Raw genomic sequence first — 18,566 nt, forward strand, 5'->3', positions numbered from 1 at the left:
AATTCTTCAGTCAGGGACCTTGTGGTGCGCGGAGTTTTGATATAATGAACGCTTTGAAGGAAAACTGATCTTAGTTTGATGGAGGCTTTTGGAATTTCAAAATAGGGATGTGGAAAGCACTGCTGTGAACCGGATAAGTGACAAAAACTTCAACTTGATGGCTGATGTGGAAGTGGCACAGGAACCAATAGCAAAAACCACTTGTCGCTGAGTGGATGAAATGGTTGACTAAGAAAAGCAAAGGGAGTGGTATGAATGAGAAATTGGTGGGAGTAACAGCGAAACCGGCCTTGAAATACTGAAAGGGGGTGTCTTGGCCTTGTCTTGGAAAGTAGGTGGGTGTATGGTCCATATTCTCTGGAAGAACAAATGAGGATGGATTCCTGGCAAACAGGCAGAACCACTCCAAAAACAAGCATCAAAAGAAAAGGTCCTTGAGAACTGTTGGTAGGAGCTTGGGGGGAGTTAGGGGAGAGGGAGAGCTCGTACATTACTGAACAAAAAAGTTTAATATTATTTTTTTAATATAGTAATGGCACCATATTTTAATATTTTCATTTTGAAATGAAGTAAAATAGGTATTCACAATAGAAAAGAATAATATTCTCATAAGGGAAATATCACTACAACTGTCTATTCCTACTTGTTATCTTTTTCACATTAAAAAGAAACAATCCTAACCATATGTAGCACTTACTGGTATTTTTAAACAGTACAGAGAAGCATGTTATTTTAAAGCATTCTACAGCTTCTTTCACCATTTATTTAGTTGTATCTTTTGGAAGTTACTTGTTACTTGTATGTTGTCTATTATTGGAAGCTCATAACTGACCATACAATTGTCCCCACTTGTCAATTCTGTATAGAACTGAAAAATGTAAAAATACTTGTCTTCCATATGAGTCATAACATATTGAGCTAAAGAAAGACATGCCATTGCAAGCTTTCTATGTATTGAGAGTCACATTGAAATAAGAGCATCAGGGAAGGAGGTTTATAAAACAAAACACATAGAAAGGTCAACAAATTTGGAAATCAAGCATTAATAAAAGCCAGCCTACATAGAAATTGCCTGTTGGCAAAAATGTTTACCCAGAATTCATAAAGAAAGCTGGACATTAGAATTATCCAAAAAAGTAGTAAGTCAAATTTAATTAATTATGGTTTGCTATGTTTAAACAAAATGATTGAACAGAAGCTCAGTTGCTGTACTACACATACACCAACACATTTGTTTTTCAAAAAGTAACCTCTGAGTACCTCCTCCTTAATTACTGAAAAAGAATATTTGTGCATTGAAAAATATGTTAGACTGCTTTCTGAGTCATTCAATTGTATAAAGGATTACTTTACATGGTGAACAAAAAAGTGTGATTATAAATGGTCAAACAACTTTTCACTGGTGTTGAACAAAATAAATTTTCCTGGAAAAAGAAGGCATGTCAATCAACCTGAAGTTCTGTTATATCGCGATGTTACCAGGAAATCTTTTCAGTCAGTTCATGTTTTAAATAAAGTGTGCAATTCGTCCATGAGTATCACACTGATAAATAAATGAATTCAAAATATAAATTTCTATGACCATCTAAAACAATTAATTAATGAACCCAACAGCAAAATAATAAGAGAAAAGAAACCCCCACATAAAGAGACTGTTATAATTGGATCTTCATCGAACATTGAATATGAAGTCCTCAAAGCCTCTGGTGCTTGGAGATTCATAATGACATTAATTAACTAGCTGCTTGAGAACTGAAAGCGTAATAAATTTATCTGAGTAAGTAATTAATTAAGTAATCTCGGGTGTAGGCGGAATGAGAATCCCCTTCTAATATATTCCTGATATATTCCTTGGATTTTTATTAGTCTCTCCATAAGACACTAAAATGTTGCTTTTTATTAGAATACTTGTGCCGTCTGTAAGCTAACCAAAATATTCATAAACCAAAACACCTAATTTTATATATAAAATATTGTCTTATTATTTGTGCAGAAAACAACCTAGAGTACTGTGTCCTATGCAGACAAAGATAATTTGATTTAGTACAAAAAACAGCATACAGTATCATGAAATACCAATATGGAACCAGGTTTCAGCCTTATGTACCACTACTTAATGTATGAACAATTCTGATATGTACACTAAGTAGAGCTTTAGAATATATACTGTATATATTATAGTGCACATATTTAGGGGATGTTAAAATGTTCTAATAAACCCTTCTACTTTATTTCCAGCACCAGTATCACCCAGCTTTGTGAATGGGATTGATGAACATGTGTCTTTACATAGTACTCTGCATATTCTGCTTTACATACTGTACATTAAAAAACCCAACGGAAATAAACTCAAATAGTTCCAAACAGACAGGCAGAATAACAATATGAAAAAGACACAACAAGGAACAAAACACATAGACTGAGAGAACTGACCAATCCCCCGAATCTCATTTGATAGCAATGGTGTGACAAATACCAATGGTTGTGTTAGGAATTAACACCCAACACAGTAAAGAATCCAATACAAATTAAGCCAATCAGCGAATAATAGTGTTTAAAACAGCCAAGACAGAAAAACTATTTTAAGAGACCCACTTGAATCTATACAGCAAGTACAATGTCTAGGATATTAACTGAAGAAGGTTTGAGACAATGAAATAAAAGGCTTTGAAAACAAGTTAAAGAACACAACTGAGTTGATAAAATAATTCTACTGTACAGTAAGTTGTCTACGAGTTGGGATTATGATAAAAATCGAATTATAATGTCAATCTTTCTTATTGTATTTGATGAGTAAAAGTGTACATAGCTTAATTTTATATACTTTTTGCTAACATATGGTGAATTTGATTGTTGTACAATTTCACCTTACATTACATTTTACAATGTAAAAAATGAACTACAGTATTTATTGCCAGCCAACAAGGTTAGGTATTGTAAAAGAACCTAAAGTAGGCAAACTCCAAAACTCCCATAGTTTTCAGCCTCATAGCACAAAAACACAGACTCCAGTCCCATCATTACAATGATATCTGATTGGACAAAATGAGGAGCAGCAATGCTGAATTCAACAGTGCTCTTGTTCTTGGAAATCAGTTGAGACCACAGGCCAGATATGACCCCAAGTACACTCTGTCTGTCTCTTCTTAGAACCTAATAGAAGTCCACTGTGAGATGAGGTTTCAAGTACCAGAGATGCCTGTGTCTGACCTGTTTTTTGCCTTGTAGTGCATGAAATACTGAAACACAATACATCCCACTGAAATTATCAAGAAAAATTAGACTATAACCCACATTTTACTTTCTCAGTTTTAATGTCAGAAGTTTTAATGTCATTTATGGTGTTTATGAGGCATCCCTTGAAATTTCAAAATAATATTGCAAGATTTATGTTACTATCATTTGATATTGTATTCAATATCTCTATATTATATTCAACTACAATGCCAAATGACATTGAGATCTTCAATTTTAAAATGTGTTTAAAAATCACATTTATGGCTTTTTTCACACCATAAACTACCTTTCTTCTTCTAGTAAAAAAGAGTAACACCAAAAAGGGCACCATGAAACACAAATGCCCTTGTGTTTTTATGTTTCAGCTTTTAACATATTTACGTTTATTTAAGGGATACACATTGCATACTGCAAGTAGCCCCAGTTAAACACTAAAGGATCTCAAGGATAGGGCAGTTTTATTGTTTCATACCTCAGGCATTATTAGTATGTACACACAACTCTTTCTATAAAAGCACCTTCTCACAATCACAATCATGTACCAAGTATGTGTAATGTAAATTTTGAGTGTTTTAAACCAAAAAGATGTTTAGAAAGCAGGGAAGGCAACGTGACCTAGGATGTTTCACCTCTCTGAGCAGAATGTCCTGCTTTGAATAATTTTAATTATTCACACAAGAGCACAAACAGAAAGCATATCCATTCCCTTCAGCACTGTTTGTCATTGCTGCCTAGCAGCATGATTCCCCTCTGGGCATGCTGTAGAAGGTTTCTTTATTTACAGTTATTCACTACTGCCTGTTTCTGTTCATGAGCTGGACTTTGCTTCTGGATTTGTGAATAAGACTAAAATAATCCAACATGGGATATTACACAAGTAAAGACAAACCATAAAACGCAGGTGTGGTGGCTTTCAAGGTAGACAAAATGCAAGGAAACTAATTGTCCTAATAGGGGCAAATATATATTCAGTATGTAAATAAACCAATAACTTAAGAAAGTAATCAACATAAGATTAACATAATGGTTTTCAAAGCCTATTGATCATAAGGAATATTGGCTCTGAAAGCAATTGCAATTAAAAAATATTGTTATTGGAATGAGACTGAGAAGATTTTTTGCTTCAGCAAAAAGCTTTTAAGGTTGTGCTCTAACTGTTTTATGTTTATGATTGGATGGGAGTCATCTTTAGTTTTCACCTTTTTCACAACTGAGTAGAGGTGGTTCAATGTTAAAATGTCATTTTTAGTCCATAGAGTGCTAATGCCATGTATCCCTCCGCCCCTTCAAGCTGAATATAAACTATATGAAAAACACCGGCCTGGATGAAATTTAAAACTGACACAGTGGTTAGCACTGCCACCTTGCAGCACTGGGGTTCACCTTCTAGGGTGCTACAGTATCTGCATTGAAGTTGTTTACTCTGCTGGGGTTCATGCTACTAGTGCCTTGGATTGCTCCCACTCATCAAAGACAAATCTGCTTCTGGGAATAGTGGCCCTGGTATGAATGTGTGCATGTCTGTGTCTCTCTGTGTTTTGCTATGAACTGGTGTCCCATCCAGGGTGTATTCTGCCTTGTGCCCATTGCTGGGAAAGAGCACAGCAACCCCATGACCCTGTAATGAATAAAGTGGTTAAAAAATGGATGGTTTGAGAGGATGATGTCTTCAACTGTTTGTGAGAAGCTTCTATTTATTTGTTGTTGATCTGTCATCAAATACTGGTTTTGCAAAGTGCATTTTGAGGTGGGATTGAAGTCTTGATTTGATACTGACCAAAAACATGTCTCAAAGGTAAGCATAAGAGCTCTAGTGAATTTTTACTTAAAGGGACTAAAGGAAATTCACAAAGAGTTAAACTCAAAGATGTGTCTCTTTTTTTAAACAATACAGCAATGTGGAGTAGTGGGTAGGTTTCTAGTGCATTAGGGAAAAACACAGTTAGACTCTGTGTTTCCAGCAGGGCCATCTCTGTCCTGGAGACCACAATGTAAAGCAGGATGTTTCTAACCAATCAGTGAGAGCATTGCAGAGGCTGTGCAAGGGCTGTGTTGTCATCCCATTGCAAAAAAGACTAGGTAGTCCTTGCGCCAAGAACTCCAACCATGGGAAAAATGAAAAGTATTGGCAGGAAGTCTGTACATGGATAATAGCTGAGGATTCTGACAATGACACAAACCTGGTTCATGCAACGTGAACTTTCTCTGCTGCAGTCAGGGTGGGTGTGGGAGATCCACCCTGTGTGCAAAGTGCTCTGTAATATTTTTAGGCAAATGCAACACAATCATGCAAGTTTGTCAGATATGTAATGTTTATGTGCCCTTCTCATTGCATAATTGCAATATTTCTGGAGGTTATTTTTGAGCCCTACCATCTGAAACATACACTGCACATTAGCACTATTAAAAAATTAATCTTAGCTCATTTTTAATGAAAATTAGAGGAATTGTTGTACAAATGGAACTACTTCGAGGAACATCATTTTAGTATTTATGGTCTCTAAGACAGCATTGGAATTTCAAGAAACCAGTCCTTCACTCCTAATACCTGCCAACTATGTCCATTAACATACCAAACACTGATTAGGCAATTTATCTCACTGAGCTTTTTTTAGCTTAGAATAGTCTGTTCAGCTTTAGTTTTCAATACCATCTTTTGAAAGTGACATTTTCAGTAATGAGTCAACAAACTGTAAAACAACATGTCGAGGTATCTGTCCTTTTATGAGACAAATGTCATTTAATTTAATGCTGTGTAATTATGGGAATATTATAAGGAAGAACAATTTGCTTATAGCAAGTTGCTAAAAAAAATCTAAAGCTCAATTTAATAATGTGGCTGTGAATTTCAGCTTAATATACACAAATCATTTGGTAGAGTACTCTCAAATTTCAAGGCTAGGTTTAAACCTATCAAAATGGATAAACCCCTTGGGTTTGTTGTTCATACAGGAATTCCTCATATAACAAAGCAAAAAACCAAAAAATCTGTTTCAACAAATCCACTGGGTCTGCAAGAATAAAAGCATACTCTATGTCTCTACTAGTCTATATCTAGTGCTGGCCCTGAATTCAGGCAACACAAGTTAAGATTATAGGAAACACACACACAATTTAAAAATTTGTGATAACAAAAATAAAACAAGGACATTGCCTTAGTGTAGCATTAGCATTAAACAGCTTAAAGAAAAAAAATATTGCAGTTTAAATTTTGGCGACAATTAAGATCACACTGTTAATGAAATCAAATCAATATGCAGCCGTGGAATTGGTGTAAAATCAGAAAATCAGAAAAGGCTTAACAGTGACTTAAAAATGCAGAGAAAAAAAAGCCATAACTTACAACAAGATTTCCTATCACCATGACCAGCATGAAGACAAGGATGCACAGGGGCTGCCCAGCCACTTCCATACAATCCCACATGGTTTCAATCCATTCCCCACACAGGACCCGAAAGACGATGAGGAAAGAATGGAAGAAGTCTTTCATGTGCCATCGGGGCAGAGTGCAATCCTTAGAAATCTTGCAGACGCAATCCTGATAGCTCTTTCCAAATAACTGCATTCCCACCACAGCGAAAATGAAGACTATGATAGCTAGAACCAATGTCAGGTTTCCCAAGGCACCTACTGAGTTTCCAATGATCTTGATCAGTGTATTCAAGGTGGGCCAGGACTTTGCGAGTTTGAAGACCCTCAGCTGCAAAACAGAAATAATACATTATCAGGTAAAGAAATTGCTACTCCAAAACAACAAGAAAGCAAGTCCATCCATGACTGGAGCGTAGCCACGTCATGCTAATGAAGGGCAAATCCTAAACTAGCAGACACAGGGATTGAGCTGAATTCCTCCCCCAATTCCCTTCCTTTGGTGCTCCAGAGCCACTGAGAATCCTCACACACATGCACATGGGCACAATTTAGAGACAGCAGTTGGCCTATTTAGCATGACTTTGAAAGATGGTCTGAAAATAGAAAACAATCACACAAACATGGGGAGAACTACTAATGATAAGAGCTGGCACTGGGTACATTCGAACAAGTGAAGCCACATACAGTAAAACAAAGTTATGATGAGTGATATGTAACAACTATGAATATGCATAAATTAATAACTGACAAGGGGATTTACTACAGATTTGCTAACGTTAACTGTTTCGTCAATTTTAAACAATATTTGAGGAAGCAAATGATGTTGGAAAACAACAGCTCAAGCCAACACAATTATATACAGTACATTCAAAAATGCAACAGTATTGGATTTAATTGTCATCGATACTGTATATTATAGAATGAAAACTGTTTATAATATCTGTCTGATCTTTTCAGTGGGGTTATTTTCTAAGTTCACAAATAAATTCAATTGAAATGAAGTGCAAAGTAACAGTAAATTCAATAAATCAATATTAAATCTGCAGACTTATTATTTCCAAAAAGTAAAATAACATCTAAATGTAAATATTTAGCAGAAATTGGATACCTTTGTCTATTCTATAACTCTATGGTCAGTGGAATCAAGTAATAGTTTAATTATAGATTTATTATTATTATTATTATTATTAGAAGTAGTAGTAGACAATTAACTTTAAATTAATCTCTAAACATCTAAGTGACTCTTTATTTCTAACCACTTCATCCAATACAGGAACACATAGAAGCCAACAAGCAACTGGCGCAAGGCACCAGCTGGGCACACACAGACAGAAACACACAAACTCACACCAGGACCAGTTCTTCAAGAAGCCAATTAACCTGCCAGTATGTCATTGGACTGTGGGAGGAAACGAGAGCACCAAGAGGAAACCCACGTGAACATATGGAGAACATACACACTCCACACAGGTAGCACCACAGGAACCCAGGGCCCCAGACTTGCGAGACAGCAATACTAATCACTGCGCTTTCGTACTGCCTTATTAATAATACGTCCAGAGAAAATATTGTGAAGTTGTAAAAATGTATTTTATTTTTTTACTGAATGATTAAAGCTACAGTATTTCATATATAAGTATTTCATATACAGTATGCATGAGGCTCACATGCATTATATAAGTATTTATATGTTAATTTGCTGTTGATTGCTTGATTTAAGTTTTTTGGGATTTACATAATGTTTTTTCAGGACAATTGTTTTTGTAAACCCTTTCATTGCATATTAGCTTTGAGGTGAGAAGGAAGATTGAGAATGTGAAATTACCAGTCTGAATGAACGCAACACTGACAGTCCTTCCACATTTGAGAGACCCAGCTCCATCAAGCTCAGGCTGACAATGATGCTATCAAATATATTCCAGCCCTGCTGGAAGTAGTAGTAGGGATCTAGGGCAATGATTTTGAAAACCATCTCAGCTGTGAAGATTCCAGTGAACACCTGTAAAAATAAGCAATGTCCACAATAAGAAATAGTATTCGCTTCAGGTTATTGATATTTTGTTACTGACAAGGTCTGTGGTAGATGAAAATTATGACATGATAGGGAGAACAAAAGAGGGTAAATGAAAAACGATATTGTACAGCACAGAAATTCAAACCTGAAAACCAAATCAATTGGAGAAGTTCAAAAATATTTGTTTCATTCACATTGTTGGTGTATTCACATTAACAGTCTTTCAAGTGAAAGACTGCTTCATAGTGTGTAGCTGTTAAGTTCAGACCTGTGTCTATTCTCCAGTAGCAATCATACTAATGTGCATTCTGAAAATGGAACTATCCATTATCAGAAATTCACTTATTGTTGGTAGGGGTGCAGGATATTCAAAGACTAAGTTACATTGTTTTTTGGTTTATTGTGGCTGCAGTACTTATTTTATTCTAGGTTTTTAGACCTTGAACATACTGTATAGAACAAAAATTTCAATCACAATTTGAAAGATAAAATTGTTTATAATACAGTATATTTGCATTTTTCATAGTCTGACGTGCAGACAGATAAACTGTACAAATACACAATTACTAGATCACACAATTGCATGACAAAGACAATATGTGAAAGCTTTACCTCACTGATCAGGGCAAATATCCTCTTTTTTACTCTTAATTTTGGCTTTAACAACATACTCATCATTCCTGGTCAGATTGTGCTGGCAAAAGCAGTCCTAGTATCTTGTTTTACAATTTCAGGCAAGAGAAAATGATGTCCTGTTCTTTTTTATGCTCAAAAGCTAAAATAGTTGATATAACTGCAGTTTTCCAACATGCAGCTGCAGCACTCCAGTTCTGTTTGTTGTTCTTCAAAGCTACATTCCACAATCTGACACCAGATACGTGACACAAAGACACCCATTCCAGAAGGAGCATCTGCTGTTAAGTCTTTCCTACAATATTATGAAGCAGAAAATGTGCAGACCACAACATCTAAATGAGATCACCAGGCTTCTGTTTTTGCTCCAGTACCTTCAAGGTGGTTTTGTTCACTTCACATTTAAATTTTTCTAATTAACCCTGATTTGGTAAAAATGGAACGCTTCAGCCCACCGAACTGTACTGTGGCATGCTCTAAAATGAGGTTTGCAAAGTCAGCTTTATTTTAAAATTAATATGCTTTGTGTTTAATGTAATATATATAATGAGTTTTATAATACTGTGTATCCTGTCATTTATATTTCCTTTATGTACTTGTTCAATCATATCTTTAAGTATGGATTTTAAATGTTCTACTGCATAGTAAGGACCACTATTCTTCTGTGAATGGGAGTGTGCTAAACAAATGTTACAAATATCAATCTTAAGTTTTAATACAGTATATTCTTAGTTAAGCTGTTCCCAACTGCTATTCATTCCTTGAGATTTTCAATAGCATGGGAATAACACTCAAATTCTGCCGTTCCTAGGAATTATATAAAAGACCTTTCATAGTTTTTTGAGTTTTTGAATGTACACACTCAAGATCCACCCATGGGGAAAAAAGTAATTCTTCTTTAAAAACTATTCCAATGGCTAAACGCCCACATATTGTCGATCAAACACTCTATGATGTGTGCACCAGTACTCAGAAGGTCATCTTACATTTATCCTTAGATCTATTGAAAACTTTCCTCCCTCAACAGTAGTAATTAGAAGTCTATAGGAAAAGTATATACACTGTAGTTATTAAATCACAAAAATCACAACAAAGGGATATTTTGTGGCATAAATGAGAAGAGAGACTGATTATAGCGAGTTTAAAAAAGCAAATTTCTTTATTTTTAAATGGAATGTTTCTGTAGATGAATGGAGTATTATAATGTACTGTTAGTGTCCAAGACATGTTCATATTTCACCATACTAAAGACAATGGCTCGGAAACCCAGTACACTAAAGCTCCATTAACTCTTTACCTGAGTACTGTAGGTGCCACTGAATTGTTAATTCTCTTCTCTAGAATCTCTGCATAAACATGTGAAACCATCATAAGATCTGCTGGAACATTCTTTGCTCGCATAGCAAGTTTAAACAAATTCTAAGCTTTCCAATATTTACTGTATGTTTAATCATATCATTTAATAAATGGTAACCTTGAAAATACTACATTATTTGATATGGATATGCAACAACTACTGTACAGCATGTTGATTTTCTTGTTAAGAGCCTTATAGCATAGTGGGGTCAGGTGTCACATGTGTTACATCTGGCCCCAAACCTAGGAGGCATTATTCATTCTCATGTCCTAACAGAAAATGACAAAACAAACTGCATCTTTTAGTATGTCTTATAGGATCAGACATTAATAATTACAAAGATAAAATCTTGGGTCCATCATCTGAGACTTTTTTTTTTTCTGAGAAGGAAAACAGAATAAAATGTCACACCCTCACTTTAGATGTGTCAGTTGCCAGGCTTCTAAACTAAGAATTTGTACACAGATTGTCAAGTCTGTGAGAATTGTTTGTGGCTGAAAAAAAAAAAGAATGGTATTTGAGCTGGACCGCTGTTGCATCTGTACAACGTCCTTCCTACTTCACAACAGCTTAGCAAAATTCAGAGCCTGTGATTTTGTTACGTGAAGTGCGACACTCTTTTGCCTTTGGTAATATATTAAAAATCCCACTGTACTTTTTTATTAAACATTTATTGACAGTGATATCAAGATTGTGTTTTAATTCAATATATTCCTCACACACAATAGCATAATCAAAATAACCAACAAATTCTGTAACTTTTGTTTTAATTACTTTCTTTCAGGCTGTGGACAGTTTTTCCTCACCTATGTACTTATTCAAGAATGGATATTTTTACACTACTCATTCATTTGATTTATTTATCTTATATTTGATTTCTACTTGATGCATTAAGTATATACAATATTTCCCAAATAACAAAACATATGTTAATAAATAACTTTGTTATTAACCACAGAATTACAAATGATATGCACTGTAAGACAATAAATGGGAAAACAAATGAAGAAACTGAACTGGTGTGGGGCATTTAATTTTGTTTGGAACTGGATAAACTCTTGGTGTTGTTAATAATACAAGAGCCTGCCTTCTTTCAGGGCGTCACCATCACTAAAACAGTGAAAAGCTATTTCAGGCTAAGAAATGTAAACAATTTGACCTCATCTCACAATTAACAGTTTATCCTTGGAAATAATTCAGAGGCCACTGAGGAAAAGTTTGCACAAAGGAAAAAGAACACAACTACACGTTTTAATATGTAGCTTTTGAAAGTGTAGAAATAATATGTTATGTGTGGAGACACTTCTTTCTTTTTTAATGGTACAGATCCTGCATTGAAGACTTTAATAGCTTCATATACCAACAGTTAAAGAACAAACTATTACACCACTTTTGTCTGGGTGCTTATAATGGAAATATATATATATAATTAAATCTGTTACTTTACTCAACTGAGGAATCCATGGGACTAATTCCTAACCATCCTCTAGAATGTAATGATTATCCTACTTATCCTGTTTATGCTCCCCTCATAAACATGGCATGTGGAAGGATAAGGTCATCAGCAATCATGGGGTAAGCACGACCCCAGTACACGCATTCAGCTGATTGTAAATTTACACTCTAAAGCTATTTCAATGGTGAATTGTTAAAAATAGCTTTGTTACAATCAGGCTAATATGCTTCCTAATGCTCAGCAAAAATAAAAATTATTTTATCAATTACATTTTAAATTGTGGTATTAGCACTTACTGTATATAGGTACGTGCACTGGTCCAGTACGTGTTACTCTAAGTAAAGGCTTTAACAATGCGAAAAGTGACATCAAACCACAAGTGAAAAGCTTCTTCAAAGGGTGTAACACATTTACAGTGAAATGTATGATATTTTTCTGCCCATGCAGTATTTCACATCATAATCATTTACTGTTAACAAGCAATGAGAATGCTTTGACATTTTACTTGTATAGGAAATGAGTTGCACAAAGATCTTGCCAATGAGAAAAATCAGACGTGAACCTCCTGATGTTTACTATATTATATCTATTCCGTATCCGTGTGTTAAGAGACCGAACTATTTTTTCTCCATATATGTAATGCTTCCAGGAGCGACATCATCAAAGCCTTACCAAGTTCCCGACAGACAGCATGCTGTTGAAATCGTCCGTCATTGGATGGTGCTCTAATGCCATAAAGAGAGTGTTGAGTACAATGCAAATAGTGATAGCTAGATCAAGAAAGGGGTCCATCACTCCAAACTTCACCCACTCTTTGATTTTCAGCCACAGAGGACAGCAGTCCCAAATCAGATAATGCTGTGCAAACCGATACCAGCAAGGATGACACTTCTGATGAGACTCTTCCAGTTCTAAAAGCAAGGAAATCAAGACAATTAAGAGAAATAGGAATGCATTTTTCATCTCAATGTAGACAAATGATTTTTAAGACTTACAAAGCTTATCAAACAGATAAGGAAAAAAATACTCAGTGTAATCTGCGTCTTTGAGGCAGAGTACATGTTTTGATTTATATGCTCCCCTGTGGAAAACAGAGCATGTGCACACAATGGTTCAAAATCCATAGTATTTTTTAAATTAATACTTGCTAAATGTATTGCATGACCCAGCTCAGGTTTTATAATCCCCTTAGGTTAAAAAACAGTTTTAAAGAAACAGAAAATATAGAAGCGTACATGTTAACATTCACATGGAGAAAAAGCATCCATTACCCTCAAGAGAGTCTTTTTCAAGTAAAAAGGCTTGTGCTAAATCTGAAAATGGCTAAAAAAGGAAATTGTTAACTCTGTGCAAAATCATACATACCTGTACAGTGTTAGCACTGAAAAAAAAAATCGGATTATTGTATGAGCTGTTGTGTGGGTGTACTCTTTTAATTTGTTACTGCTTTGCCTGACTAACTTTAATTAGCCTGCTGTTGTACAGTTTGTCTGCTTAACAAAATCCCACAATATTTTCATATACAGTACAGTGTATACATATAAATAGTTCGATTATGGACTTGCCTATGCTTAACAATATAAACTTACTTTATATGAAAGCTGGAGAAAGCATTACACAATAAAGTTGCACACTACACTAAAGTAAACATTAAGAGCTTTATTTATGAACTTTGACTAATTTACCATTTCTGAGAGAACAACTGTATAGTTCCACGACAGACGGATACTAGTTAGAGCACCCAAGCTGTTATTTTATGTCTCTTACTCCATATTCTTACTCTATAATCAAGGAAAATCCTCATTTCCATGTTGATGGATATACAGTAATGCATTAGTGCTGTGCTGCTTATAGGTATAAAGTGAATCGACTAAAATCAGAAGCTCTTCCCCTTTCTACAAATTGCTCTGGTAACGAATATAAAAATGACACCTGTAGATGGTCTAAACAAGGGATTAAGTTCTTGGGTAATAAGATGTTAGGAAATAAAAAAAATTCTGTTCACTAATCAGCACTAAATAACAGTATACAGTATGCAATAGACTAGAACAACTGCTGAATTATTTTGAATCATTTTAGTTAATATTTAGAATTGTCTATAGACATTTCAAATACAATATTTTATGTGTAAATCTGACAAAATATGTATAGGTTTTTCTAAATGTATGATTCTCACATTCATTTATGCCTCAGCAATCAATATTCTGTGAACTCTGCTTTGACTTTGATAGCTTCAAGTACTGTAGATGCTTCCCGTAACACTTTTAATAGGTTCTTTAACTCTTGAGGGATATTGAACCACTCCTACATACAGAACCTCTCCAGCTCCTGCTGTATGACTGCTGTATGAAGTTGTATGACTTTCTGTGGTAAAATGGATTCTTCAGCTCATACTGTAGATGTACTACTGGACACAGTGACAGCCAATCAAGAACAGCAGTTTTTTTATGCATAATCATCCATCTAGTCAACCCCATGTGTGGTTTTTATTGAAGAAGGTACCAGTTTTTGACTAAAAGAGTAACCTTTAGAAACAGTTCTTCTGTTGTAATTAGGACATCAGGACAGGAAAATGCAAAGCAATTTTCAAGCGTAACAGATACATTTCTACTGATCAGACAAGAAATGGCTATTTTTTTTAACACAAGATTTACCTTTCTGTGCTAATTACACAGCTGGTGTTTAACAACCTGTGTGAGTCAAGTTGACTTGGGCATCATTAGCTGCTACAGTATGTAGCAAATACATGCATTTTCTTTACACCTCATCAAGGAACTCGACTTCAGACACTAAATGTATGATGTCACCCTCAAATGACAGTTTTAGAGATATACAATGAATGTGAGCTACAGTAGTCTCCCAAACCCCTTTTCTGACATTATGGTAAAACTATCTTACATCCCATTCCTGTTTGTGGAACAGTCTTCCAAATATGATTATACACTAAGGATGGACATCACAGCTGAAATTGGGTTTTCTTATGGAGTTTTCATAGCTGTCACTAGAGCTGCTGAAGACAATAAACCTTTACACTTTCCCCCCGATGACGTACTGGGTGCTTTGCTTATGTGTTCAGGCTCTGTGAATACCCAGTGACTATTAAGCCTACTTCCAGAAGTTCTGGGTCTTTGACAAAATACCACAAACTTATATTTAGAGTATATATTTTTAATGCTTTAACATATACCGTTGTATAAATATATTACGATTTTCTTGTCTGTACTTGTAAAAAGCAATTACGTATTAATAAAAAGAAACAAAGTGTGACCTTGAAAGGTTGGATCCAATACAAACATGCTATACTATTTATTGTTCAGGTCTAGAATTAAAGTCTATTTTTTAAAGATCTTGATGTACTCATTATTATTGATGTACCCAAATTATGCTTGCTGTATATTTAAAACAGATTGCATTAAAAAATGTCTGAAACAACAGACCTTAAGGTTCAGTGACTCTTATGGTGTGCATTCTGGCATTGTTTCCGCCTGTATAAACATAAGCTTTGCCAGATTTTATTGATTTTGGAAAATGTACCCAATACTAAGCCTCCTGTAAACACATCTTTCATCAGCTATTGTTTCCTGACTGCAATGATCTCTGAAATTCTAGACAGGTATAATATTACCAACATTTCATTGTCAAAGCACAAAACAACACAGAACTGAAAGAGCAATAGCTTAAATACAATCCTCAACAAATATTTGTATTCCTTGTCAAAAGGTAAACAAATTTTACTCATCAGCCTTCAGAGTGAATTATTAGTTTCTTCCTCCATATTCTTGTCATTTTAATTACACTTCAGGACACTGCCACCTGTTTCTACAATGATTGTAGTCCACCGCTACAACGTAAACAGTGGTTAACCCATTTAAGAAATGTTTGCATGTTTTTTAACTTGACTATCTGAAATTAGGATTACATTTCATTGCAATTGTGTTCTCTTCTCTTGTCATCCCCACTGAACTGCAATGCAATTTCATTTCTGAAAGGGCGTTTTCATGAATTAGTAAGCATTCTACTTTATTTTTTTTATTTTATTGGAGACGAGCGTACATCCTCTGTCTACCTGGTGAATTAATGTTTTTAGATGTAATCTCTGTGTTACAAAGCTACCCTTTTCTGTTAATATGGGAAGGATCTAGCTTGGCTGGCCATAAACATGAGTACTTTAAGGGTCACAATTTCATTTATTAATATTTCCAGTCAATGAGATTCTGCAGATTTCATTCATAATGTAGCATTGGCAAAATTACTTTTTATCATTTTGTTTCGAGTTTTCTCATGTTTCCCCACTATTTCACTTTTAATATTAAACTTTCATTTATGTTGAAAGACTGCTCATAAAAACATCAGAATGCCAATTAACTTGCTCCTATCACAGGTGCTCAGTGAAGATCAGAGGTAGAAAAATCTGACAATTTCATTATTTTCCTTTGCACAATTGTGATTCAAATTGCTCCTTCTTTCCTTGACTTTGCTTAATTTGTCTTAAAGCTGAAGATCACCAAATCTTGTAACAAATTAGCAGGAAAAGAGACTTGCAACAAAACTGCAATGAAGTGCCAAAGTGCGCAGCCAGTGGCACTGACTCTCTTCAGGGAGGAAGATCGCACATTGTAAGTCTGACACACAAATGTGTCTTTTAAATTTAGGAGCTTATGATTTGAGATTGAAACTTGACAGGTCACACATATCCTTGTTGTTTGTAAGTGGTAAATATGTCTTTCGATCAGCGTGCATTCTGTCCTTAATCACACAGATTATGAAATCATTTTATACATCAGATAAATGAAACACTAGGAGTTAGTTTTCTTTTATGCCCTGTCATTGGCAGAATCTGGCACTAAATTCTAAAAAACAGACATGCCCCCATGGTACAGTAGTTGTCCTGATGAGAACACCTTGCATGTAATACCTCCTGTAGCAGGACCTTTGGGCACTGACAGGACCAACTTGTCCAGATGGAGAGATTTATTATTAAATCTGAGGCTTCACTAGAAAAGCAATTTCATAAAGTGAAAATACAATATACAGTATTCCACTAGGGAATTTGGATTTTTTAATAAATATATCTATTAACAATAAACACACTTTTAAAATCAAGAAATGCCGCATAGGACATTACTGTGTGTAGTGCCATGAAAAAGTCTGTGAAACACCAGGTTTGTCAGTATTGTTATATACTGTATATTATACCTAAAACATAGTTAGATGTCCATGAAAGTCTTATTAAAAGAATAAGATAGCCTTATTTAAGGTATAACACACAGACGTAAAAATATTTTGATTATGTAACAAAATAATCCAACAAATATCCTCATGTGTATAAGTGAGTGAGCTCTTAGATTCAGATTGACTGGTGGCACCTCCTTAATCAACAATGACTTTAACTAGATTTTTCCTCTTGAATTGGCTTTTATACAGTACATTTTGGCCTATCCTTCCTTACCGAACTTTCACGTTGGTGATATTTGAGGATTTCTTTGCACAAACAGCTTGACACAGGTCATAGCATTTCCATGGGGTTTAGGTCCAGATTTTTACTTTGTCAACTCTTCCTCAGTTATTTTGTTCATTTGCTTTTATCATTATGTTCACCTTGTGGCATGACCCAGTTTTGTCTCAGTTTCAGCTGACAAATAGATGGCTTGACATTGTGCTCCAGAGTTTGCTGATACTGTGCCCTTCAGAAATCATGACATTTCCACCACCATGCTTGACAATTGGAATGAGGTTCTCCTATTGGAAGGCAGTGCTTGATTTTTGCCACACAAAATGTTTTTCACTGTGGCCGAAACGTTTGACTCATCTGTCAGTAGTGTGGAGGACCATCCAGGTCCCTTTGCCACATTTGAGACATGTAGCAAAGTTCTTTTTAGAGATAAATTTCTTCCTGGTCATATTCCAATGGAAACCACTCCTATTCAGTCTTTTCCTGATGGGTGAGGCATGAACACTAACATTAGCAATAGCAAGAGAGGTCTGCAGATCCTTAAATGTTACTCTGGAGTTTTTAATGACTTCTTGGATGATCTTCTGAGTTGCTCTTGTGGAGATCTTGACATACTGTAAAGATCACTAACCTTTATGGTGAACACCAAAGCCACAAAGTTTTTGACCACTATATAGGAAAGGGATGCCCAAACATAGTTTGTGTTCCCCTTTTGTACCTAATTATTTCACCATTGAATCTGTTGACCCCCTTAATTGTGCTAAGTAAACTAGAGGTCACTTATTATTTCACTTATGCACTGTAAATGTGGAATAACACTTTTTTATGCTTCATATATGATTGCATCCTACAAAACATTGAAATGAACAAAACCCTGGTTTTGGTTGTGTAGGAAATAACCAATTTCAGTTAAACATCTTGACATCTTGATTACAAATTATAATTCCCATAAGTATATGGGGGGTTAACATACTTTTTTCAGCACCGTAGAGCTTCAGAAGGAGGAAACATAGGCTGGATCATAGTAACTATGCTGCTGACCCAT

General features: G+C 35.1%; 1 protein-coding gene across 4 annotated transcripts in view; it reads right to left on the reverse strand.

Annotated features, from left to right (window-relative positions):
• Window positions 1–18,566, reverse strand: part of scn5lab (sodium channel, voltage gated, type V-like, alpha b) — a 201,886-nt gene that overhangs the window by 74,664 nt on the left and 108,656 nt on the right. For all 4 annotated transcript variants that reach the window (XM_088642957.1, XM_088642958.1, XM_088642956.1 and 1 more), the window contains 3 exons: window positions 12,742–12,980; window positions 8,435–8,608; window positions 6,581–6,937 (listed from right to left, as the gene is read on the reverse strand). In XM_088642957.1, the coding sequence (XP_088499083.1) occupies window positions 6,581–6,937; window positions 8,435–8,608; window positions 12,742–12,980 (770 nt within the window). The remainder of the gene's footprint in view (window positions 1–6,580; window positions 6,938–8,434; window positions 8,609–12,741; window positions 12,981–18,566) is intronic.

This window comes from Lepisosteus platostomus, chromosome 8 (genome assembly GCF_059453375.1).
Source record: "Lepisosteus platostomus isolate fLepPlt1 chromosome 8, fLepPlt1.hap1, whole genome shotgun sequence".
NCBI lineage: Eukaryota > Metazoa > Chordata > Actinopteri > Semionotiformes > Lepisosteidae > Lepisosteus > Lepisosteus platostomus.